The sequence below is a fragment of the Diachasma alloeum genome, unplaced genomic scaffold, assembly GCF_001412515.2.
Source record: "Diachasma alloeum isolate Michigan unplaced genomic scaffold, Dall2.0 Dall_scaffold_00371, whole genome shotgun sequence".
In the NCBI taxonomy this organism is placed as follows: Eukaryota; Metazoa; Arthropoda; class Insecta; order Hymenoptera; family Braconidae; genus Diachasma; species Diachasma alloeum.
Window position 1 is genome coordinate 1,378,961 of NW_021680510.1, and position 25,794 is coordinate 1,404,754.

At 35.3% G+C, this 25,794-nt stretch overlaps 3 protein-coding genes across 7 annotated transcripts; 1 reads left to right on the forward strand and 2 right to left on the reverse strand.

Moving 5' to 3' along the window:
• Positions 1-4: 4 nt before the first annotated feature.
• LOC107041700 (neuronal membrane glycoprotein M6-a) lies at positions 5-13,986 on the reverse strand. 3 transcript variants are annotated; one of them, XM_015262373.1, is made up of 5 exons: positions 13,938-13,986; positions 7,454-7,587; positions 5,785-5,967; positions 5,556-5,706; positions 5-4,547 (listed from the first exon to the last, which is right to left on the reverse strand). In XM_015262373.1, the coding sequence occupies exons 2-5, from the start codon at positions 7,583-7,585 to the stop codon at positions 4,234-4,236; spliced, it is 780 nt and encodes a 259-aa protein (XP_015117859.1). In that variant the 5' UTR covers positions 7,586-7,587; positions 13,938-13,986; the 3' UTR covers positions 5-4,233. The 3 variants fall into 3 exon arrangements, with proteins under 3 accessions (XP_015117859.1, XP_015117858.1, XP_015117857.1); XM_015262372.1 differs by lacking the exon at positions 13,938-13,986 and adding an exon at positions 10,757-11,195; XM_015262371.1 differs by lacking the exon at positions 13,938-13,986 and adding an exon at positions 10,241-10,468.
• Positions 13,987-14,024: 38 nt separating this feature from the next.
• On the reverse strand, positions 14,025-21,746 carry LOC107041699 (serine/threonine-protein kinase PLK4). Of its 2 annotated transcripts, XM_015262369.1 has the most exons (6): positions 21,539-21,746; positions 21,354-21,449; positions 19,377-19,590; positions 18,110-18,597; positions 16,077-17,216; positions 14,025-14,413 (listed from the first exon to the last, which is right to left on the reverse strand). In XM_015262369.1, exons 1-6 carry the CDS (start codon positions 21,575-21,577, stop codon positions 14,051-14,053), a joined length of 2,340 nt encoding a protein of 779 aa, XP_015117855.1. In that variant the 5' UTR covers positions 21,578-21,746; the 3' UTR covers positions 14,025-14,050. The 2 variants fall into 2 exon arrangements, with proteins under 2 accessions (XP_015117855.1, XP_015117856.1); XM_015262370.1 differs by lacking the exons at positions 21,354-21,449; positions 21,539-21,746 and adding an exon at positions 21,062-21,140.
• Positions 21,747-22,744: 998 nt separating this feature from the next.
• LOC107041685 lies at positions 22,745-25,794 on the forward strand. Of its 2 annotated transcripts, none has more exons than XM_015262338.1 (3): positions 22,745-22,818; positions 24,360-24,647; positions 25,226-25,794. In XM_015262338.1, exons 1-3 carry the CDS (start codon positions 22,809-22,811, stop codon positions 25,339-25,341), a joined length of 414 nt encoding a protein of 137 aa, XP_015117824.1. In that variant the 5' UTR covers positions 22,745-22,808; the 3' UTR covers positions 25,342-25,794. The 2 variants fall into 2 exon arrangements, with proteins under 2 accessions (XP_015117824.1, XP_015117826.1); XM_015262340.1 differs by having other exon boundaries at positions 25,235-25,794.

Consider the following 25,794-nt stretch of genomic DNA (forward strand, 5'->3'; position numbering starts at 1 on the left):
CCTGTTCTGCAATATTCATCTTTATTACCTCCTTCAGAAATTGAAGATTACAATACATACCTGAACGCAAACATAAATAGCGATTCAGGTGAATAAACATTAAATCTCGAGTTACGAACGATAATTGGATAATCTCTCTCTTTATATAATACGCTTTACTCATTTATTTTGTAGATGTCATCTACGTAATTAGTATCAACACAGATATTTGAAACGTGTCTTAATCTTCAGTACCAAATAAAGAATGTATTTAGCTGCCGTTTGATATGTAGACAGTTTCGAATGTTTTCATTGAGTTTAGTCGATTTTTCTCAATCATTTGTACATGAATTTGGTGATCGATGGAATTTTTTTGTTTAATGACAATCACCTAACACTGACGCTGTCACTAAATATCGCAGATTCTCAAAGACTTTCGACAAAGCAATAATATATTCGTCATTATATATCTATATAATGTATATAGAGTTGCATTCATAATTTATCTTCGTAATTTCTTTATTGAAAACGGTGTGACTATTCGCACCAAATACGGGTGATCTACGGGTGAGGTATGGATAATGTACGGGTCGTACGGCTAATCTACGGGGGGCCGGTCGGTTGAGCCTAAACTACGGGGTAAAAATGTCTTCTACGGATTTTTCTACGGGCGAAAAGTGACTGCTACCGAATTATCTGAACGGAACCAAATCATCTCGTCAAATTAGCTGGACGGTTGTACATGAACAAATTTGCAGATTTCGAATTGTATAAACGCGTAAATTGAAGTATTATTGCCATTTATAGAATTTTCGATATATGAGAGATTCTTCGTCGAGTGAGCATATATTGCCTATATGTTTCTACATCATCAAAAATTCTGAAAAAGTTGAGAGCGTTTCCTGATGAGGAAATGTTATTTGTAAACTTCCTCAAATTTTTTGATTGTGTATTTGCGAAGACAAATAAAGGAGTTTATACGGAATCCGAAACAGGTTCCAACCCCTTCAACTCAATATATTAATTTTAGAGAACAAAATTTCATACCCAAATGTTTTGTTTTTTATTCTGTTTGAATTTTCAAATTTTTTTGTCGCTTTATTTGAATATATCTTGACACATTTCATTGCAAAAAAATATGTCTTTCGACAATGTGAGCAGTTTTAGGATTCTCAAAAAATGTGAGAATAATCGATGTAGGGAATGAAATTAATTTATAATTGTTCTGAAGGGAGACTCCAATTTGCTGGTGGGAAAAAAATCAAAAGTAGTGCAATTTTGTTCTTATGTTTTTCTGCCTGAAAAGTGCTACGCACTCGAAATTCACTCTGCGCACGCTCTTGGGCTTTGCGCACTTGTATACAAAACCAATTACTTTTCCCCCACTACCGTTTCGAATAGTGAATTCATAAAAAAATAGAATATGTCACACGTGTGTATGAAAAAAAGATAAAGATAAAGATAAAATACTACTGATTTTCTTTATGAAATGCGTTCTCTTGGACATTTTCTATGAAAAAAACGCGTTGTAAACCTGCGGAATTATTCCATAGGAACAGCTATAAACTATAGTGATTATTATAGAGTTTTCAATAGGAGTTGAATAGAAATACAATCTAATATTCTATTCAATTCGTTAGATTTTTCTATCGAATTTTTTCGTCCATGATGGGTCAAATCGGACAGAGATTATGTTAGAAAAAGGAAGAACAAATTCTTTTCGTACATATTCTTTTTTTTTTCTAAAAATTATTCCATTTTTTTTTCAAGTTGAAAATGCAGCCACGTGAATCTAAGTTCAGTATTTAAGTGGTATCCAATATTTCCATATAAAATGACGAACCCATACAGATGTAGCCCGTGCAGATAATTCAGGTAGATAATATGAGTCAGTTCAGATAACTTAGCAGTGGTCATTTTTGACCCGTACATTAATCCGTACAAGACATTTACCCCGTATTTCAGGCTGAACCGACAGGCCACCCATAGATTAGCCGTATGACCCGTACATTATCCGCACATCACCCGTATTTGGTGCGAATAGTCACGCCGTATTGAAAAATGTCTTGAGCGAATGAGAACGCAATGAAAACAGATATAATACTTTCTATATGGACGTATGTCTGAGAATGTTCCTTCAACCTTTGCAGTTACGCATTTTTCACTCTTTAAGCTCCTCAATTTTAGCCTCACCTTTGATGAATTTGGCACAGCAGTAATAGTACATTTTTTGTAAATAAACTGCACAAGTGGAGCAATATATTTCGTGGAGAAGTGGCGACTAGATTCGAATCGACAATTTGTTCAAAAAGATTTAATTATGGAATCATCTCGATAATCAGGGTTGCCAGATTTTGGCTATTTATAGCCAAATCCTGTACAATTTTAAATGGGCTGACGTTACGATCTGACAACACTGTCGATAATGAGTGACGAAAAGAAAAAAAGGTGAAAGATATTTTTTGTAGCCGAGAAAATTCCCTACAACAAGTCCTGACATGATTCTTGTAAAGATGCACCCCTCAGAGGTGATCACGCTACTGGTAGATATTTTATTCTCCACTTGAATCTCTTCATTGGATAAAAGTCTTTGATATGTCCTAAAATTATTTTCTCCTAGAATAATATTCATGTTTAATTCGACTTGAACTGTTGCACCACTTCTCCACTCATGTCTCATTACTTATCTAATCCCCAATTAAAAATATATAAATTGTTCATTTAACAAAAAATAATGTAAAACGAGAGAAATGTGCGGAATGAATTGTGTAGGGAAGTGGTAAAAAACATGAGGTAGGCCTATGAATAGCTTCGGAAGGAAGAGCTGCAGAAAAAAATGTCATGATTCCTTTCTTATAGACCGTAGGATTCCCCATAGACGACGTCTATTGGCATTCCCTTTCAAACCTCTTCCTTCTAGAGATATTTCATTCTCAATATGATCTTCAAATCTGGTTTTACTTCCTCCTTTTCACCACTTCACTACGGAATTCATAAACTTAATTAACCATTCCATCTCTCATGAAGTGGAGTATTATTAGAAAAATTGGATATAAAAACAAAAATTATCGCCAAACTATGGATAATTGATAGCTGTATCAAATTGGCCTTCGACATATTTTGTGTTTCTGATAAATTTGTACTTATTTTAGACAATGTTGTTGTTTGTTAGTTAACCTAGTACAAGTATAATTGAAAATGCAATGGATACACCAGACCGGTTTTTTGATTATTGCAACCGAATGCTCTCCCTCAAAATAGCGCCCTTATTAACCTCTATTTTTTTAATAAAAAATATAAATGAACACACTTTGTGCAACAAATGAATAATCATACCAAATATCAAATGAGCAAAAATTATTGCCAGTACAAAAATAGGAATTCGTGGTACTACTTAATTAATACGATAGTGCGAGGCCGTGGAATGCAATCAATTTGTGCATTTCTTGGGTATAAAATTATATAAATAATTTGACGAAGCTTAAGATTAAATAAACCTCATTGAATGCACAACCGTATCTCTCACGTGAACTAGAGATAATTGAACGTAAGAAAAAATGCAATTGGAAGATATGTTTGATTGTCACGTGAGACTTTCGAAAATAATTTTAACCGTGAAGTGATAAAACGCAGTGAATCGATTTTCACGTCTCGTTACGTATGATGTGTTATATCTGCACAACTGATTTTGCCAAAAAATGTCTTAACTTTTCTCCATCACGTCCAAGATAATCAGGTAATTAACGAGTGTTCCACATTGAACTTTATTTATCGATTGTTAATTACTGAATTCTCTCGACAATGGATGATTTAGTAAAAAAAAGTCATATTTAAGAAAAACGTGAATTTCGACTCATGACATTTTAGCATTTCACAACAGATTTCCTCATCATTTATCCTTCTTCCCGCAAGATCTTCCGGTCGATGGATCCCCAACTGAATAAAATGAGTTTACTACTCTGATTCTTTCCCAAAAATAAATGTGAAGTCAAAAGCATTTCAATTCTCGAATAAAAAATAAAACAAATTCTCTTCAGTTTTGCATAGATCAAAATATTTTTGACTCCAAATTCTTGTTTTTCTGTTAGTGATATGTAGGCACCTAATCTATAACGATAAGGAATTACCCAAAGTGCGATTGATGTTGTACGACGAAAGAGATTCATTTATCTCCCCCAAGTTATTTAAAATAAATGAATAGAAATATGGGAGACTTCAAATGGGGGTCAGGGCGAAGATCTCGCGGGCTGTATCCTAGAACCTGTCTTTGCTGCGGTGGTGGGTCAGTGTGCCCATCCCATGCTGTGGAGATTCCCCATCACCAGGATCTTGGAGGTACTGGAGCTCCTGAAGTTCCTGGAACTTCTCGTGATCGCGAATGTGTGCGTAGTTGGCTGAGAGACACATCAGGTAGTGGACCAAGCTGAGAATCACTAGCATCGACGCTGCTGTTGCCAGAATGAACATGACCTCTGCCTTCTCAACGCCATCTTTACAGAAGTCTTTTATTTCCTTGGGGCCACAGATCTTCAGGTCTTCATCCCTCATGTTGCTGGGGAACATAAATTCTGGAAAAATAATGTTTGAAAGTGAATATAAGTCAAGGAAAGAGTAATCTGAGAGATAACGGTTTCCTTTAAGGAAGGATGTGGACAAAGTTATGGCCTTGATTTTGATAAAAATGTTATTCAGAAATAAAATCATTAACGAAGCGGTAAAACGGTTTCAATCGATTTAGCCTTTAGCTGAGTTTTTTAAGAATATCTTCGAATCTAAGGCAGATAACGAAATTTCCGTGATAAGCTTTTTTGAAGAGTGAAATGAGGGCTACAAAAAAGGTCATAACAAAAATTTTGCTATCTCCCCTAGAGTTTGGGATATTCACTGAAAACTGGCCAATAATCAAAATCGACTTGAACCGTTTCACTGCTTCGCTACTGAAGAAGATAATATACAACGCATACAGCAATTAACATGGGGTTATATGAAGCTTCAAGTGTTAAATATCTATATCATTCTCTTGAGTACCCCAGGGTTGTCCATCGGATTCAGTTTATTATTTCACATTGTCCATTTTTATGTTTATTTTTGGACTCTTCCAGTAGATCGATTATCAAATTGAGAATAAATTTCATGAGCATACATGTGTGAGAAAATTCTTGCTCTTTTCATTTCGACTAATTTTTATTATCTGAAATTGTGGTGTCACATTTTCCCCCATTAGTCTCAGAAATTACAAAATTTTTATCGGACATAAAAGAATTAGATTTTTGGAAAATGGATGAACCTCATTAAAATCAGTTCAAGTCGACTTATCATATTCATGTAAAAAGATATTTTTTGCTGGTAATTTGGTGGGCTATAAAAAAATATGCTAACATTTTCTCTTCAAATCAATATTTTTATAAATAAAATGATCATCATTTAGGAAAAATTAAAAAATCTGAAATATTATATCTCATCATTTTACTAGACTAATTCCCCGAAAGTTCACCTCCCCTCTTTGTCTATTCTTTTCAGTTCCAGAAATCTTTACTGAAAATTTCATATTGTAGTCAATATAATGTGTTTCTTACCAAATTGCGTGAAATTTATACAATCAGCAGCCGACTGTATACGAGGATTTCCACACAATCCCCAGAATATCGTGAAGATCAACGTCGTAATGACCAAAAATGCAAAGATCAAGAGCCATCCGAGTGTCAGGACATAAGTAATTGTCATAAACTGCAGAAAAAAAATCAAATGAATAAATTTCCAAGAAATTATCATAAAGTCGAGTGTTCCGTATGTGAGAATATTTACCACAGCACAAGTGATTCGACCTCCAACCCTAGCCCTCCAGGCTCGATAAACTTTGTGCCTGGTAGCACCAGTAGCCAGACAGCCCACACAAAGGATCATGAACCCGAGAGCAGCCATACATGCACCGAGTGTTGCGAAAATCAACTGCAGGGCTTCCAGCCAGCTCAGTCGAAGGTAAAAGACCTGTGGGTGAATTAAAAACAGTCAAATAAATTCATCTTTCTATGTCCCATTGTATGAAAATTATGTATACATTATGTCTTCTTAAATATAATAAATCTCTTGCCCATTCTTTAGCCGGGATTCACGCAAAAACGACTGAATGGATTTCAATGGTATTTTTATTATTATATAGCTTATGGTCCCCAATGGGCTTTAGGCTATAATTTATTGCGCTACGGTGCATAATTTAGTGTGCGCCGTAGAAATTTCTAGAAAATTCTAGAGCTTTCTGGAAAATTCTGGAACTTTCTCGAAAATTGTAGAATATTCTCAAGTTGTCGAGAATATTTTTGAAATTTCTACAAAATTTGAGGATATTTTCGGGTTTTATAGAAAGTTTGAGAAAATTTTTTGGTTTTATAGAAAATTCCGGGAAATTCTCAGGTTTTCTAAACAATTCGAAGAAATCCTCCGGTTTTCGAAGAAATTTAAGAAAATTTGCAGTTTGACCGAAAATTCCAGAAAATTCTTTGATTTCACAGAGAATTAAAAAAAAAAAAAAATTTTCTAGAAAATTTTCAGATTTTTTAGGAAATACGAGAATATTCTCTGGTTTTCTAGAAAATTCGAGGAAGTTCTCGGATTTTTTGGAAAATTTTGAGGAATCCTCGGGTTTTCTAAAAATATTTTTTGTGTTCCAATTGAGTAATTTCATTTCAAATTCTGATTGAGTAGCTGTATGGCCCGGTTTCGCCTGTAAGTAAGAGAAAATTGAATACCAGGATTTTTGAGAATTCCTGCAATTAAAAAAAACACCTCAATGTTTTTCGACTTTTCTAGAACACCCGCGAAATCAAGAAAATTTGAGGGTTTTCCAAAGAAATAGAGAATATTCTAGACAAGTCGAAAACATTGAAGTGTATTTTTTAATTGCAGGAAATCTCAAAACTCCTGGTATTCAATTTTCTCTTATTCTGCCCAGGCGAAGCCGCGCCACACAGCTAGTTATGTTATATTTCACTTGCATTATGGTACAAGGAATATGTAAAACGTTACACAATCATTTACGAAAAAATCGGTGTATTAGTTTCTGAGATATTGTGGAAAAACAAAATTTAAACCAGTTATATCTGAGGAACTACTGGCCCTACTGAGGAACTAAAGTAAAGCTCAATTATACCTAATATATACCAAATTTTTTTTTTCTACTTTTGTAGATTTTTATTGAGTAATTTTTCCGCATTTATGCCACATTTTATTCAAATAAATCATCCAAAACAAAAATTGTCGGAATGATAAAAAATAAGTACCAAAGTCATCTGTATGATAGAGACAACTCCCTGCAACTTGCAAATTTCACAGCGGTCTCCCCTTAAATCTATCAAATCCCTCATTACTTGGTAATTATCCCTACGATTAATTATTTTCGAAAAAATATCAAGAAACCTTCAATTTTCCAGAAAAAATTGAATAAGAACTACACAGACATTTATTAATTTGTTCATACCTGCTCCATCATGAGTGCAGTGAGCGTAGCACCTCTGTACATGGTGCCACAGAATATTCCCACACCCAGGCAGCACATTATCGTGGCAATCAGGGTGGCATAAGGCACCCTGGACATGCAGTCATTACACATACCTGTAAAAATCCAATCAAAATAACCCACAAATTAACTCGAATCAAAACCCAATCGACCGCCTTCTTAAGGATATCCAAGTGGTAGTCCCTCAAATGAACATGGTTTCTCAATAAATGGCATTTCCGCTTTCAATAATAAATATAAATTACTGAAAATTATTAAAAACTTCGCCTGTAATCATTTATTGAAGTAACTTTCTATCTGATTTCAAGGAAAACGGGAGTAGGTCATATCTTAGAATATTTTCTAGCAAATCTCTGAATAATCTTTATCGATGAATTTATCAATGCAAATCCATGAATATACTGATAGAAAACAAAAGGGAAGTGCATGGGCAGTTTAGTCGTCATTTTCAGGAGAGCGACATTAAATTCGATTGGGGAAGCATAAAATCATGAAATTTGAGATGTCATTGAAAATGCAACAGAATTTCGAATGAATATAAACATGAATATTCAATACAAAATCGTGATGAATTTTCAATTTATTGAAAATTAGTATCAACAATAAGATATTTTCCTGTTGTTATATCATAATTGAACTATAATTTCCAGTTTTCATTGATTCTTTCATCAAATTATTAATTTTTAATGAAGTTTAAAGATATCCAAGTCTTCAGTTATTTTTTCTCCAGTGAAATGCTTTTCTACTTTTGTAGTCCAACATTAGAACTTTCATTTGAGCCCCATTTGACCTTAAATTCCCGGACATTGTACAATGATTTTATTATTTAAAGTTTACAGGTTTGAATTTGAATCTCAATATCGAACCGTTGGAAAAAATGTTAAAAATCCAAAAAGAAATAAAAAGTTTACTGTTGGAGAAAAATTGGTGAAATGATTTAAAAATTGCGATTGTTGAAAATTACGAGTATTTTCTATGAACAATTTGTAAACAATCAATTTCCCACCATTAAAATCATTTGTTCGGAATCTTGACATTGCTTTTCATATTCCTGTAATTGGCCTTGTGCTGTTGAGTCTTTATGAAATAAAATGAAATGGAATTAAATATTCAGAATTTTACCAAACATCACTTTCATACCTAAACAAGTGTGAAATTGCCCTTGCCCTTGTATTTTATATTATATCGTTATTTTTTCTAATAAATTAGCAATATGCTTCCGAATGGTTATTTTGCACATCATTTCCTTCTATCATGTATAATTCATTATTTCATTTTATTAAATTGAATAAGATTTCCTTTCCCCTAATTTCGTCAAATTTTCAACTTAGTTGAATGTTATCAGCATCATTATTCTTATTATCCCGTTTCTTCTACAAAACCGATTGTCTTTTTTACAGTGCTATCTCTCCGTTCAGCCCTTCGATAAAATGTCAATAGAAAAATTTTATTTACACATACTTGAATGAATTTGAAACATCACATTTGAAGAACCCATCAAAAAGCTCACTTTCAGAGAAATTCATAAAAAAGTCAAAATTTTCAACAATCGTCATAAAAATCAAATCAAACAATATAGCTACCGTAATAATCTTTTAACTTCGATTTAATGGCATTAAAAAAAGCCATTTTAAGCTGTGATTGAATTCATTTGATGCATGGTATTCAAAAATATCTCCGGAATTCCAATTTTCAAAAAATGCAAAATTCTAGAAAATTTTCGAATAAATCAAAGTAATGATTATTGCTATCGCCTTCATCTTCGGATTGGGTCAAAGGGACATCCAAACAAATATATTAAGCTATCATTCAATCAATTTGGAACATTTTTTTTAGTTATCGTAGGACAACCGAGTTAGGAAAAAATTCAAAAATTAAAAAAACTAATCGATGAATTAAATTTTAATTAATGGCGATCAATAGGGGTCAACAATACCGGCATTTGAAAAAAAAGATTCAATTCCATTCATTCATTAGCGAACCATTGAAAAAAAACTTTGCAACACATACATAGGGGAGGTTAGGACAAAACGGACACTTTTGACTTTTTTAAAAATGTTAATGAGGGGTTGAAATGTTCATAAAATTCAATAATTTTGTTTTCAATACAAAGAACAATTCTTTCCCTTTGTGACGAGTCTAAACTGAGCTCAATTGATCAAGTTGTTTCTGAGTTATGAATATTAAAAGAAAAGTCTAAAGTGTCCGTTTTACCCCACCCTCCCCTACATGCACATACGTACGGACACGGTTTAAAAATTGCACTTTCGAAATTTTTGGATCATAATGGGTCGATATAACACAAAAAAATTCAAAACTTCAATTTGAACGATTACAATGCTTGCATTCGGAAGCAAAAACAAAAAAGTATGGGGAACCACCGCAAACGATCGTTTGAAATTTTCGTTTTGAGTTTTGCATGCCAAAATACATAGAAACATAAGAAACAATTTTTTTTCGAAAAGCTGAGAAAATGTTCCGACAAAATTTTGAGCTCAAATTTTTTGTCACTCTTAGTGGCTTGTAATTAGAATTGAACAAAAAAGTTTTTAGAAGAAAAAAAAATCGCTCATTTTTCTCGTTTTGGACAATAATTTCCGATGGAAAATAGAAAAAAACCTTAAAATTTTGAGGCAATTTTTCGTACACGGAATTGGCGGATTCGCTCATAAATAAAAATTATTTGTCAGCAGATATCACTCCGGGCCTGATTCCCTCAGACACTCTCAACACTCCAAAAAACCTTACCCCCAGGCTTGTCATCATCCGAGACACCATGCAGGCTACGTTCTGAATACCTATCAATACTACCAGCACTTGCAACTCTACTCCTCAAAGGAATCCTCACAGTTCCCTCATCCTCTGCACTACTATATCTTCTCCTCCCCATGATACCCCCTCGTCCTCCAAAACTCAACGTAAAACAAAAACGAAACTCAAAAGATCAAAATCCCCGTGAAATCTTCCCATGTAACATTCAATAATCGTTCCACAAGCCACAGATGACTGATCTATGACTAACAAATTCCCCTCCACTCGTACTTCTCCAATTACCAGGAAGGAAAACGAATCATAGATTATCGTATCACCGACAGATCGTTTTATCACCACGAGTATCGATAAGACAAAGACCCAAAACACGACTGCACACTAGTCTCTCCACTTTACCACATCCCAGTGGAGTGTAAACACATCCTGAGCATTGAGTGATACAAAAAGCTGATGTTTCCAGGTGAAACAAACGTTATTCAGTGAAGTTCTTACCCATTGTTGATGGTTCTTGATTAAAAAACGGGTGTGGACGCTTCTCCAGCCACTGAACGCTATCCTAACCTCCTCCAACAGCCAGCAATGATCTTAAAATTGAAGGATTGTCGTCCCCCTCAAATATCTCTAATAAATATCATCCCACTCGCAATTACGAACTAAAAACTCCCAGGACACGTCACAGACACTTGTTTACTCTCTCATTACACCATAACGATTGAGAAAACAACTCTAAACAGATTTTAACGTTCTTCAGGGCTCTGAGTGCTTCAGTTACTCATTCACATGAACAAAATTGACCGAAAATCGTTGGAAATCCTTTCTAATGCACTTTGGATCTATTGCTCTGTTATTATTCCAGGAAAGCTGTTTTTATTTTCATTGGCACGCAAATGTCATCGGACTCTGCGCACGATGTTGCACTCAATGAATCCAAAATGGCGGATTGCACGGTGAACGGAGACTGGGAACCGTTGAGCTCTCGGTGTAATGTTGCAATGTTGAGGGTTTTGTCTGGGAGTGAATGACTTTTTTATTGCTCGGACTGATCGGGATGGCTTGTTGAGTCTGGTCGGTGTTGTGGGATATGTATGAATGGGAGAGGAGGCTCGGTCGAGAGGGTTTTTGGGGATTGGGGAGGCCTGGGATGGGATGGGTGACACGATTGTCGGCTGAGGTCTATGAATCAGTAGGTGGGGTATGTTAATTGCACTTTCACCAGGGTCATTATTACAGGGGAGGGTTTTGTATTATCATTTTATGAGGTTGATGGGGGGATTCTCTACGGTAACTTAGGCTTCAGTTTCCTTTTTTTCTGCGCTGAGAGACCGTTTTAATCTCGAGTGATTGGGCCACTCGAATATTACATGTTTTTGGGTGCGAATGGAAGCGTTGGATTTGTAAAATTCGAAATTTACAATTTTTTGTATTTTTTGTAGGCCGAAAAAAACTTTTCCATCACGCTGTGACGAAAAGTTCACTTTTCGGCACATTGTGATGAAAAATATTGTTCGTAACTCGTGAAAAAATGTTTTTTTCAACGAGCACGAAATATACTATTTTGACACTGCTGCTACGTTCAACTTGTGCCGAAAAATGCCTTTTCGTTTACTCGTAAATGAAAAGATTTTAAATACTAAGGCCCGGTTGCACCAAGCCCTATTATCCAAATCAACCCCAGGGTAAAGTCAACCTCGGGGTCATATCGTAGGGGTCATAATTTTTCCATGTTACCCGAAGAATATTTTTTTTATTTATCCTGTAGCCCCATTTGAATTAACACTGATTTAACCTTGGGATTAAATTTTATTTTTTGTTCCTGGGATAAATTTGAAATACTCTCCCGGGGAAAATAATCCATCGACCATTCAAATTTACTTTTTTTCTTATCTGACGTAATAAATAAAATAGAATAATCATAAAACTGAAAAATCAATCAATCGAAATAATAATAATTCTTTTCAGTAAAATTTAATAATAGTTTTTAATTTTTAATTCTATGAGATTCACGAGGGGATTCTATACGGTAACTTAAGCCTTTATTTTCCTCATTTTCTGCGGTGAGATCGTTTTAGTCTCTCCAGTGATTGAGGGCCATTCAAATATTACGTGACATGTTTTTGCGCGCGAATAGAAGCGTTGTATTCGTGAAATTCGAAGTTTACAATTTTTTGCATCAGAATAACTAATTTTGACCTCACGAGCTCGAATATGCTATTTTTAGACCATGTCCGGATGTGTAAATTTGACAGATCATTTTTCGACGATAACTGAAATAGAGCTTTCTTCATTACGAGGCCGAAAACAACTTTTTTAAAACTGCTGTTACATTCACCTCGTGCCGAAAGGTGTTTTTTCGTTTACTCGTAGAGAAAAAGTAAACAAAAAGACTCTTCGTTTACTTGTAAACGATAAAAGCACAGTCCTTCCACTCGCTGGACGTAAGTTAACTGTCAAAAAATATTGTTCGACACGTGTGAGATGACAAGACGGTGCCTTTTCAGGATAAAAATGTCTTTTATAGAGGGAAGTTTATCAAGAAATATTTGGTCCCTAAGTTACAAGATTGCTGTCATATCATTATTATTATTTCCGAGGGGCTACTCACTGCCGAAATCATGGCGCCACTCTGGCATAAATCCATTCCGAAATCACGTAAAATCACTGAAATCAAGTGATTTCAGCTCTGCGAAATCATCTCCGAAATCACGTGCAATGATCTAAAATCAATGAAATCACTGAAATCAGTGGCGCACTGGCGTCGTGCGAACCGTGCAAAAATGTCGTGATTTTGAAATTGGCATGCCTGCGAACGATGATAATAAAATAGACCGCTTTTCATCGTCATTAGCTCAAGATTGGCGGAGTGGAATAAAACGAATTCGTTATCATTTGCCAGTTATTATTGCCAGTTTTGATTTCCATAATTTGACAACCCGTTTTGCCCCACCTCCATTACTTATAAACTTTATTTTTCTGAAATCGTTGATTTTTCATGAAATTACCTTCCGTGACGCTCGAAATCACCGAAATCACGTGAAATCGACTTCATTTCGAAATCATGATGTCACTCAATTATGGAGTAAGTAGGCCCTCGATTATTTCATTTAAGAATTCATTTTTTGTCTGCAATTATTGAATAGCCGAAACGACAAAATACTATCCCTCGTTTTTTATATAAAACGAGCATTTGTTAAGAGCAAAATGCATATGGGAGCATCAAATAACGAAAAAGTAGTCGTAGAAATAACAGTTCTTGCGTGCACAGAGAATACAATTTTTTTGAAAAGACTAAATCTGTTTAAAAATGATGTTAGTGGAGATGAGCTAACCCTCCCCAAGACTAAATTCGTCTGATTCAGAGATTCATCGAAAACTAATCCTGAAATTGAGTCAACCCAGCCCATTTCATCCCTTCACTACTGAATTAAGTTTTTACGAAAACTTAATTTCCTCAAACTTTTTGGGAAATGGAAAAGAAAAGGAAAGAAAATGAACCATTTCCTGAAATTATTCCCAAGTTAGTAATAAAAACTCATTGAGAACGAGTGAAATAACTGGTTCATAAGATCTGCTGCTAAATCTCATGCAATATAAGTCTGCAATCAGACTGAAAATGTTCCATTTTTCTGTAAAATAATATACTTTATTCATTCTAAAATTACTAGTACTTACATACCGGTTTAATCTGATATAAAAATAGTCCTATAAATTATGGCTTCAATTCGTCGAAGTATATAATACACATTCCATTTATCGGTAGACTTGGGAGAAATTGTGTGGCCATAAAAATTATCTTAGATTCCTGGGTTTTGGTTGGGCGAGATGTTTTATGACAGTCGGTAGGTTCTTCAATTTTTCACGAACTGGATAAGGCACTTCTGAGTTATACTGGTGATTCTTGGAGTATCTGGTAATAGCTCCTGTAATACTTTCATAGACGATTCCACCTCCAATGCTTTGAGGACTCACGGTCAGTGATGAGCCGTCTTTGTACTCCACTTTGATATCACCGGATGGCATTTGAGTTGCAACTCCAACACCGGGAACATTCACTTTGTTGAAATTATAGGCAGAGACGCGCATTGAATTCGTCTTCCGCGAACGTGTTGTTACGCCTGAGACTACTGAGCATGTAGCATCGAATGAAGGCATCTAGAGCAAAAAAAGACGAGACCATGAGAAACAATGTGCATATGTAGAACATAACTCAATATCACAAAAAGAATAAATATTACTCCCATAATTTAAATAATGATGATTATATCAAATTAATAAATAAACTTTGGAAAACTATGAAATGGAATTTAAAAGAAGTTCGAATGGGATTGCATTTTTTTAATGTAAATATCTTTAAGCTGAAGAACTTCAGGAAATTTCATCAGAGGGAACGTTTCATAGTAAATTTTATAGATCCCAAAACATTGATTCCATTTAAACCAACAAAAAGAATTTTTCCCATCAAAATTCCCATCAAAATCAGTTGTTACGAATATCTCTCCTAGAAATTCTGTAATTTTTCAAACTAATGAGGACATCTGAAATCACCTTTTCGTATAATTTAGAAAAAATTATTGTAATCGATTGAACGAAATGAAGCAAACAAAGATTTTCTTCTACACAAGCCTTTATGGGATTGATTTTCGATGTGATATTGAAGAAAAATATTAAAAATAACTTGAAAAGAAAAATCGAGTTGCATTGTGCTGATAATTTTATCTATTTTTTTTATCCAATTTTTTGTTTGTTTTTTATCGTTATTTTACATCGCTTCGACCTGGTTAGGGTATGGCTGCGATGGTGATCAAGACTTTGAATGTGTACGTCCACGTGAAAAGGGCCCACTTTGTCGCATTTATTTTGCGAGATATTCACGTTTTTGTGTTCACACCTTCCATTTAAACCAATGTTAAACTGATTTTTTGATCTTCTATACCGACGTCATTTTTCATACTATCGTGTTAATTTTTGGCTGAAAATGTGAGGAATCTTACTAAGATTATCGGAATATACGTAACTCCAAATAAAGTGGGCCCTTTTCATGTAGATGCCCACAAATGGTTAGATCTCACCATTCTACCCGGCCGGGTTTTGAACTTGGAACCTTTCGCATGTGAGGCAACGAACTTACCCACTGCGCCAAGCCACCAGGCTACAATTTTTTTTTTGTTTACAATTCTAAAAATTTCCCCATGAAATAGTACGTATTGATATCTAGAATAGTACGAAGGATGATACATGTTTATTAATCACGGACAGGGTCCATCTGACATGGACAGCGGCCGATAGGACTTCAGAAAAAAATTGAGATGAAAATCCCCGACATCGAGTTTTCTGGCCTGGTGAATTGACGTGGATCTACTCATAAAAATCTTAACACTCCATAATCACATCCACGTCTTAGCACAGCATAAATCGACATAATGATAAATTTGAAAGCTCTAAGAAAAATCTGAAAAAAATCAAGAGTGATCTAGATCGTATACTTGAAGAGGTCCCGTGAGATTTTTGATGTTCAGTGCAACGCTATCAGGGGTTAAGAGAAAAAAAAGTCATTTCCTAATATCCTGTATATCCTGTATATTCAAGCTCAAAGTTGCTGTTTTTCTGAAAATTCGACTTATATAAAATCTAACTACTTACGATGTTTTTGGCGGAGATTTTCATTGATAGGGCCTCTAGACTCTTCAAAGTAAGATCTCAAGTTTTTTCAAAATGGAAAAAGTGCGACGCATGCAAAATAGCTAAGAATTCGAGCATTTCTCATGAAATATTGAAAATCAACGGTTAAAACTCCATAAAATAATCCAAAACTCACAACTAAAGGACTGCACGTAGTTCTCGACACATTTTCCTTGCCCTGAGACCCCCCATCGCCCATCGCCACAGGTCTGCGTCCCACGATGGCCGGAAAGTACGAGTGTCCAGTAGCAGACTCCAGAGAAGCCAGCGAAGACTCCAGCAGCAGGCACCTCTGATAGCACTCCTGATAGACCTCCAAATACTCCTCTAGTTCTCTCGGCACATCTCCCTCATTATAGATCCCCCCGCCCTCCTTCTCAAACAACTTAACGACCCCATCGACCCTCGTCACCTTGATCCCATCGTAGAAAAGCATTTCGCAGTCTGGATGAGGTCCATTCTCCATGAACGCACACTTGGCCTTGGCCGTGTAAAGCGTCAATTTGGGAGTTTTCGCCTTCGTCAGTTTCACAAATTTAGCAGCGTAGAGGTACTTCCGATGGTGTCTCGAAGGCAAACTCTCGTACGAATAAATGTTATCAGCCCCTCGAGATGGCAAGGGTGGCGGTTGATCCCCAATTTCCCTGATATCGGGTTTATACAGAACAATTCGAAGTCCATCATTGGATATTCTGCAGACCTCATTAATTTTGTCCACTGATAAATTCTTTTTTTTTAGGAATTCAATGCAAACCTCTCCATTGTCCAAAATTGTTAGGATAAAGTTCTTAGTCCTGTGTCGAACGGGAAGTAATCGTTCAGTATTTAGTGGTGGAATCTGAAGTTTAGTGTAAGGTTCTAGGTCCGGAGGAGAGTTTGTTGGCACTGGATTCTCCCTTCGTTTCTGTCTTTCGTCGTTCTGACGATCTGTTTCCTCTTTATGTCCGCCATACCCACTTCGCTGGGAGGATTGCATATTTTGGGAGACCACGCGGCTTCCAGCACGAACAATGCCTGAGAGCACTGAGTTCTCGGCGGAATAGTCGGTCTGTTTCATCCGGTGGTTAGAGTAGTGGTTCAAGACGTTTGGGTCGGTCATTGGGTCACTTCGAGCTGAGAATTGGGGACCCAGGGGGGTGATCAACGCTGGGGCCGTCGAGGTTCGTTCCTCTGAGCGGGAACGGAGTCGAGGCAGGCGGCCACAGGAGGAGAGTGTGCGGCCTAGGCCGGAGTCCACCATGACGTCACCGGACATTGCTCTTGTTAACATTTTGTCCTGAAAGAAAGAATTATTGGAGGTGAAAAATATTTTCATTTAGAGATGACTTGTAAAAGTGATGAGGCTCCAAACTTTCAACCTCAAAGTTGAGAATAAATTCTATGGATTTCTGATTAATTAATTTTGTTAAGGATATCGAAGTATCTTTTACAGTTTGGTACAGACCATACTGCAGATTCAACCATTTTCAACCATCAAATTTGCCAATGGAATTACATGAGAAAAATTTGAAAATAATTACATTTTATACAGAATCCTTATTACTTAAACCTTCGTTGTTTATGAATAAATAATTGAAAATGTTTAAACAGAGAGTTTAAGGTTCGGAAACCTTATCATTTCAAGCATGAAATCGATTTCTGATAAAATTCTGAATATGAATAAATTTGTTACGATTCTGAACAAATCATTTTTGTCGTGGAAAATTGATTGTTTATAAATTATTCATATAAAATGCTCGTAATTTTCAGAAATTGAAAAAACTTTCCAATTTTTTTTCAGATTTTTAAAATGTTTTCTAACGATTCAATATCGAGATTCAAAATCAGAGCTGCAAGATTGAATAATAAAATAATTGTAAAATGTCCGGAAACTTAGGGTGAAATGGGGCTCAAATGAAAGCTCTGATATTCGACTACAAAAGTATTTTACTGATGAAAGAATAGCCAAAGTACTTGAATATCCTTAAATTTGAGTGTAAATCTGTAGTGAAGTGATAAAGTAGGATAAGTGCAGTTAAAAAAAAATTCTATTGATTGAATCGAAAGTTCTCTCAAACGTAGTCAAATCTTTCAACTCTCCTTGAAAAGTTCCATTTTTGCCCTTATCCTAGTCTACCACTTCGCTACAGAACTGAAATAATCATAAACCTCAATGACTATGAGACGTACATGATGAGGTCTTTCCTTATCCAAACGAGCAACAAAAGGATGTTTCGAAATGTCCTTGAGTTTAATCCTCTCCCTAGGATTCTTCTTGAGTAAACGTTCGATCAAATCCCTAGCCATATCCGATAAATGAGAAGGGATCTTGTAATCTGCCATGACTACTCTTGTCAGAGTGCTTTTAACAGCATCTGTATCGAACGGCGGTCTCCCAACTAAGAGAGTGTACAGCATGCAGCCCAGACCCCAGACATCAGCCTCCAATCCGTGGGACGATCTAGTCGCCACTTCTGGCGAAATATAATTCGGAGTTCCACACATCGTCATGTGCTTCTCGTCTGGTCTGGACAATTGAGTTGCCAGGCCAAAGTCTGCTATCTTCACTTGCATGTCTCGAGTCAATAATAAATTGGAGAGAGACATGTCTCTGTGAAGGATCTGGTGATAGTGGAGGTACAGAAGTCCTTGGACCACTTGCTTAATGATTTGAGCAGCTGGAAATGAAAATTTCAATGATTCCAAACATGAATATGTAATTTTACGTGAACAGACATTGATCGAAATTTTGATGTGTAATGATTTGCAGGAATGGCAATGATAAGATGTTGGAAGTTCGTGAATGAGGGGACATGAATAGAAAACTTTACACAGATTATCTTCTAAACACCCCCCCCCCCCCCCCCCCNCCCTCAAGAAATGCTGCATTTGGACCAAATAACCCGCTTTATTTGAAATTTTTCTGTTTATCTCCACAATATTTTTGTTGTAAATCCATAAGCTCATATATTGATTTCAATAGAAATGTTTTAATTATATAAAATGGATAGTTCATTCAATCGAAATAAGAAAACCATTACATGTTAATAAATTCGTTATCTTTGTCGGTTAAGAAATTATTTTATTTTCAACAAATAAAATAATTATTTGGATCAATGGAAATATGAATAAAGTTCAAATTTAAATAAAAGCGTTATTATGAACTATTTGAACAATTCATTCGATTCAAATAAATCATTTCTTTGGATGACTGAAACTAATAGATTCAGAAGAGAAAATGAAAAGATTTTCTGAATGAAAGATCTTTTCATAAATTCTATGAAATCCTCTCTTTTTAAATATATTCATCTGATTGCATTCAATGGAAGAAAGTTCAAGTGATTAAAGTGAAGGAGAAATAATAAGGAAAGTTAAGCAATTATTGAATATTTGTACGAATTCATGCTACTGATGCTGATGCATTGAATAATTGAGGAATTAGAATGAGTGAACGAACCTTGATCCTCAGGAAACCCATGTGGATATTCCGCTTTTAGGAACCTCTGTAATTCCCCGTTGTGACACAATTCGAGCACCATGTACACATAATTAATATCCTCAAAGGCAGTGTAGAGCTCCAGTATCGCTGGATGCTTCAGTCGAGAATGAATGGACACTTCCTGGGCCACTCTATCCAACATCCCAGCTGCTTCCATCATTCTCTTGTCGATCTAAAATTCATTCCCGATCATAAACAATCATTTTCAACAATTTAACGTGATTCAAAATAAACACAACTTCGATCCCGAGATAAAGGATCAGTTTCAATGGTGTTACATAAATACAGAAGTACTTCCTCAATTTTTTGGAATTTCAGCTAAAAAAATTAGTTCAAAATCCAATCAATAATTAAATGCAAATAGAACAGTTTAACAATAGGTCAAGCATCATATCGATTACGTAGTTAGAAACTTTTGGCTTAAATTGCCGATATAGTTCTGGGACATTTTGATGCAGCAACAGTTTCATTGACTTTTTAAGGAATTTTATCACTAACAATTGACAATTTGCTGATAACATCGATGGAAATTGTGCATTCTAATTCAATTATTCCATGACGAGGTAAATGTACTTATGTTCGTCCTTGTCCCTATGCTCGTTCAGATGTCGTGACCTATCACATTTTAATCATTTTGACGTTCCCAAGAATCTAGTAAGAGTGAAATACGATTGGAGTTATTATTTTAATTAACAAGGAAAGTTATCGACACCAATAAACCGCGATTTATTGAAGAATAAGAGAGAAAAATACCTTAACATCAGCTGGTGCTACGACAGAGTGAATTCTTAAGCCGCAAGTTAAGAACCTTACCATTAAAAAATGTTGATATCTCCGTTACAACAGTAAAATGGGATTAAAAACCCCTTGACTGAGGTTTCGGGTAGATTAAAATTCACTAAAAATGCATAAATTATAGTAATATTTTAATATTTCACTGAAATATCGCCAATTAAAAGAATAAGTACAATGAAAATGGCATTGATCCTATGTTCGTTTTGCAATCAACTGTCAACTGGTAACGGACTAAACGGATGAAAAAATCATTTAAAAGGTTGGACTGTCCGATTAATATAGGGGAGGATGGGGTAAAATGGACACTTTTGACTTTTTAAAAAATATTTATAACTCAGAAACGGATTTATCAATTGCGCTCAGTCTAAGCTCATCACAAAGAGGAATCATTGTTCTTTCTATTGAAAAATAAAATTATTCCATTTCACGAACAATTCAATAAGTCATGGACATGTCAAAAAAAGGCAAAAGTGTCCATTTTACCCAACCCTCCCGTATATCTTTGTGCCTCAAAATATTTTTTAATATTGTTTCATCACAGAATAGGATACTCACGATGTTATTAGTTAGATATAACCTTGCCATATCACTTAAATCACGCGACGAGGATAGGGACGTGGGTCAAACGTGCATGGGGACAAGTGAGCGAGTGCAGGGGACTGTCTACATTTATAGGCAATTATTTTTCAAAAAATAGTAGTTATCATGATTAATATGAGTGAATACTAATTCTCAAAGTTTTACCTTCTAATGTCTAATTTAAAACATCACATCTTCACACTCATTTCGATAGAAATATTGGAGTAATAATCTATTCATCTTAGCTGGACGAGCGTAGGGTAATTTACCTTAATTGATAAAAATGAAGAAAATGCAGGTAAATATGTTATTGAATTTTGCATTAATTGAAAAGCCAACTTAATTTGGTACTGGATATTCTTGTTTTCATTGAAAATTCAAGTAAGTTGAGAAACTCTCGTCTTCTTGTTGCTTAAAAATTAGGAACTTCATTGAATTTTTAAGATGTCTCTCTTCTGAAAATTGATAGTGGACTGACCATGAAAATCCGCTTTTTTTCTAACAGTAAACTAAGTTTATATGCCAAAGCAACAAGTGCTTGAACTTAACCTAAACCATTACCATTTTGATCGCCACTTCCATTCTTGTTTTCAAGCATCTTGCCCTGTAGACGCTGGCAAATCCGCCCTTACCAAGGAGATTTAGCACCTCGTACTCCTGAAAGCCACCCCCGGTAAATAATGCAATCGTATAACTATGAAACTCCAAAAATGACGTTACACCCAGATTAAATTTGAAATGCTAACCTCAATGCGCTCACCGAGTCCTCCTGACAACGGCGGCATCCCATAAATATGCCCTGGGACTTCAGTTCTTGATTTCTTTGCACATTCGCACTGAAAGTGCAACACTCCACCAATCACTTATCATAAAAACTTTATTGAGTTAACAGCACAATCCTGAAAATGGGATTTGTAATGTCAACAAACACAAACCACTGGTCTTTTTTTTTTACGTTGCTTCCCTCCATTTTGATTTTCAAACTGCGCGTGTGACACGGTGAAGGGGGGGAGTGACTTGCGGCGCGCGCACAATGATTGCAAGTGGCGGTTTTTTTTAAATTGAATGATATAGGGTTGGATGGGGCAATATGGACACCAGATTCAAATAATGAGTTGAATTGGATCAAATCTACTGCTCTGACTTTATTTGACCGTTATAAAAACAAATACATTATCATAGGACTGCGTCGTAGGAGTTGCAAGGTAAAGCAAAAAAGGGGTAAAATGGACTCGTCGATTTCTTCTTCAATTTTTCATGTTTCAACAATATTCTTCAATTTCTGAAACACTAATCATGACTGCGATTTTCAAATTGAAAAAAAACTCATTTTTGAGTTTTCTCCTATTACATTATGGTGATTTCCTTTATGTGTAGAGAGCCATCTTACAAATTTCGCAAATGGACAAAAGGTCAGTCGTGTAGAGCGTGTAATTGTTCATTGAAAATAATGAATAATTTCAAAGTTATTTCAGTAGTCAAACAGGACATCCAAAGTTACTCAATATTTCAAACTTCAATGTAAAATTTAATTGAGTTGAAGTTTATTTGTTAATATCTTTTCCAACTCTAATGTCTTTCTACAAAAACATACCCACATGACTAGATACCACGGTTTGTAAAATTTAGAAACTTTTTTCTAAAGCTAATCCACTTTTTCTGTCTGTGTATTTTACATCGAATGAGAGGGCGGTTAGCAGAGTTCTTTAGAATAGCATCTGGATATCGACAGTTCACTTATATTTTTTATGTCGCAGCGTGCAATAAGTCGAGTTTATCGCGCGCTGCGCTTCGCGCAGCCTGCTCAAAACTCGACTTCTGCACGACTTGACATAAAATATTATAGAGCACTCGGTAATAAATTTCGTTTTCAACGAATGTGTGTACAGACCTCGCCTTCGGCTCGGCCTGTAAACTACACATTCGTTGAAAAGGAAATTTGTGCCCTTGTACTCTAATGTACTAAAGTTTCGTTGGAAAATAAGTGTTTGATTAGTTCAATTCCGATCAATTGACATGAATAAAGGTTGTGGATAGTTTACAAGTACATGTCTATTTGATATACTATCGTGATTATAGACTTCTGTTCTCCTTCTCATATATTCTCATATATATATTAATTTAATTTATGTCATTAGGCCCGATAAACCGTGATTTTAACCTCGCTTTGCTCGGTTAGATCGCGGTTCTCGGGCCCAATGACATAAAATATCGTATGTCATACGGCAATAAAAGTATTATCTGGTGAATGTAATTATAATGCTCGCCTTCGATTTTGAATTCTGGTTTTGAACTCTGGTTTTGAATTGAAAAGTAGAGTTGTGAAAAACATTATCCAGTGGGGTCTAGGGGTCTTCCCTGGTTAAAAAGCCATCTTTAGAGACATCAGCACGCTATTTCTCGACCCGCTCTTTCATTTGAGCCCAAAAAAACATTCATGAATGTTTTTTTGGGCTCAAATGAAAGAGCGGGTCGAGAAATGGCGTGCTGATGCCTCTAAAGATGGTTTTGAACCAGGAGAGACTCCTAGAACCCAATGTTCATCCACACTCCTATACATACTCCTAGACCCCATTGTCCTCCTAGACAATGTTGTCACAACTCTGCTTTTCAACTGAAAACAGATATTATCTTCAGAGACATTTGTCATGTTTAGAGGCCCTAGCACGCCATTTCTCGACCCGCTCTTTCATTTGAGCCCAAAAAATTTTTATTTAACCATTCCATTCTTAAACAAGTGGGCCATCATGTCAAAAATTGGGATATTTGAAAAAAAATTGAGGTCCTGGGACTCAGTCAAAGTTCATTAATTTTCATGGCACATGAAAAACATGATTTTTTTCATCTTCTTATCATAATAGTGCAGAAACTATCGGATGAAAAAAATGGAACTCCGTATTGGACTAGAGTAATATTCAATCTAACGAATGAAATTGGCCCCACAGTTGTGCGATTTTTTTTTTTGCTAAGATACAAACCGCCAAAGTTTGCGGATTACAATTTTGAAAAGGATAGTATACGGCCTATTGCGCACAATTGTCGCACATAGGAGATAAAGAGAAGTTCCACTGTGTTACAATTTATAGACACTTGGAGGATAAGAGTGTTTATAAACAATTTTTACAGCACAAATTACATGAAATAACTTACGAGAAGACCCACATTGTACGTACAATCGACTATTCTATGTATGGCATTAGTGAATTCGTAGTGGAGACCGACGCAAAATGAGACCCCATTGTTTTCTTTGGTTTTCTATGAGACAAATGAGTTCAGTGTTTTTTTTTTTCATGTAGCGCCCATTTTTCCAAACAAAATGAATTTCAGAATAAAAAAACGGAACTTCTATCTCCAAAAATCTCAAATCGTCTAGAACACCTCAACATTTTGACACTTTTAGGTGTCCATTTTACCCTGGGGTGCCCGTATTGCCCCACTCACCCCTATACATGTTTATTCACCGCAATTTTTTTTCCAATTGGGCACGGTTATTCAGTGGTGTGCCTAGATTGAACATAAATTCTTCGAGAAAATTTGTACAATACTATATAAAAACAAATATTACAGTAAAGGTGCAGCATGATGACACGAACGCATTTTGCATTGAGATTGCCCAGGACGGTGAGATAGTCCCCTACGTAGCATTACGAACTACATTGTTTGCAAACTCCATGAACCTACGTTGCCACATCACTGGAAAAGGAGATAATGAACTCCGCGAATATGACTTTCCAGGCCACATTTGCCCTGCTGAATACAACTGCAAATTTAGCAGTGGTTTCACTAATAACATTTACAGCGAGGCAACAATAATTGAATCTGTGAACGATAAGTCTGCTGAGCACAAACTTGTGTGTGAGTAGAATTCCATATTTTATTCTATATTTTCATAACAAGTTAGAAATATCACTCGCTTATTATTATCGAGTTATCGTGGCGACACTTTTCTCGAACACAATTATCTCCCGAACAACAGGACATGAAAAAAAAATTGCCAAGACACCATTTTTTTATATACGCAAATTTGCCACAGTTTCCAACATTTATTTTAACTTTTTTATGAGGAAACCCTCATTGCTTAGATAATACTCCGGTGATTTCCATCAGTTGTTTCGCGAATTTATTAATCTCATGTATATCTCATATATTTCTTTTTTGGATTAAAAAATTGACTTTTTTGAACTATTCGATTATTATATTTATCTATAATAAACTTTCAAATCTCTTGATATATTTTTATGATAACTGTGAAATTATCAAATAGTATCAAAAGATTTTCAAATTCGAATTAATCCCCTTCTCTTGATGAAAAAAATATTTCATATATTGTACTAAAGAATAAATATTAATGAAATCGAATCCGACGAAAAAAAAAGTCTTCAACTATTTTACACATATTTATACTATTTAAACTATTTAAACTATACTTTCAGATCGTACAGCAACTACTGGTTCACGTGAAACTGGTGTAATTATTGACGTCACCCTCGACCAACTAATAAAACTGCTGCACGTCAAGCTGTCGACATGTTTTTTAGAGGTCTTGTAATTTCTTGTTCGTGGACTGAAGATGGAAATATGGAGCAGAGCCCGTAGTGAGAAACCTAATATTCATAAGTCTATTCATTACTTCAAAGTACCCATTGAGGATCGTGGAGTGCCTTCTGGAGCTGTTATAGTGGATTGACGATGGGGAGAAAATCGAAAAATGGCAGAAATATTGAAAAGGAGAGAAAAGTGTCAGTTGGTAATGACACTTTTAATTAAACATTTTTTTTAATGGTCTTTGACAACGCAGCATGTTTGTAAGTGCATTGAAGTGGAAATAGTATGTGAAATGGATATATAATGGATACATAATGAATATATATGTCATCAGATTATGACAAAAGTATTTTCGCAAAATTCCGGAAGTGTATGTCGATTATAAAAATATATTTAAACCATTCAAAATTCATAACAAAGGATTAAAAATATTCTAGACGTAGAAAAACCATTGTAG

Excerpts from the sequence above, each read along its gene's own strand:
- LOC107041699 (XM_015262369.1), bottom strand. The coding sequence starts at position 21,577 with ATGCCGCCGTTGTCAGGAGGACTCGGTGAGCGCATTGAG. Across the intron at positions 21,450-21,538 it reads GACTCGGTGAGCGCATTGAG|GAGTACGAGGTGCTAAATCT; the intron begins GTTAGCATTTCA and ends GGTGGCTTTCAG. Across the intron at positions 19,591-21,353 it reads TGGAAGTGGCGATCAAAATG|ATCGACAAGAGAATGATGGA; the intron begins GTAATGGTTTAG and ends AATGAATTTTAG.
- LOC107041685 (XM_015262338.1), top strand. Across the intron at positions 24,648-25,225 it reads TGCTGAGCACAAACTTGTGT|ATCGTACAGCAACTACTGGT; the intron begins GTGAGTAGAATT and ends CTATACTTTCAG.
- LOC107041700 (XM_015262371.1), bottom strand. The coding sequence starts at position 10,382 with ATGGGGAGGAGAAGATATAGTAGTGCAGAGGATGAGGGAACTGTGAGG. Across the intron at positions 5,968-7,453 it reads CTGCACTCATGATGGAGCAG|GTCTTTTACCTTCGACTGAG; the intron begins GTATGAACAAAT and ends ATTCACCCACAG. Across the intron at positions 4,548-5,555 it reads TATAAATTTCACGCAATTTG|AATTTATGTTCCCCAGCAAC; the intron begins GTAAGAAACACA and ends TTATTTTTCCAG.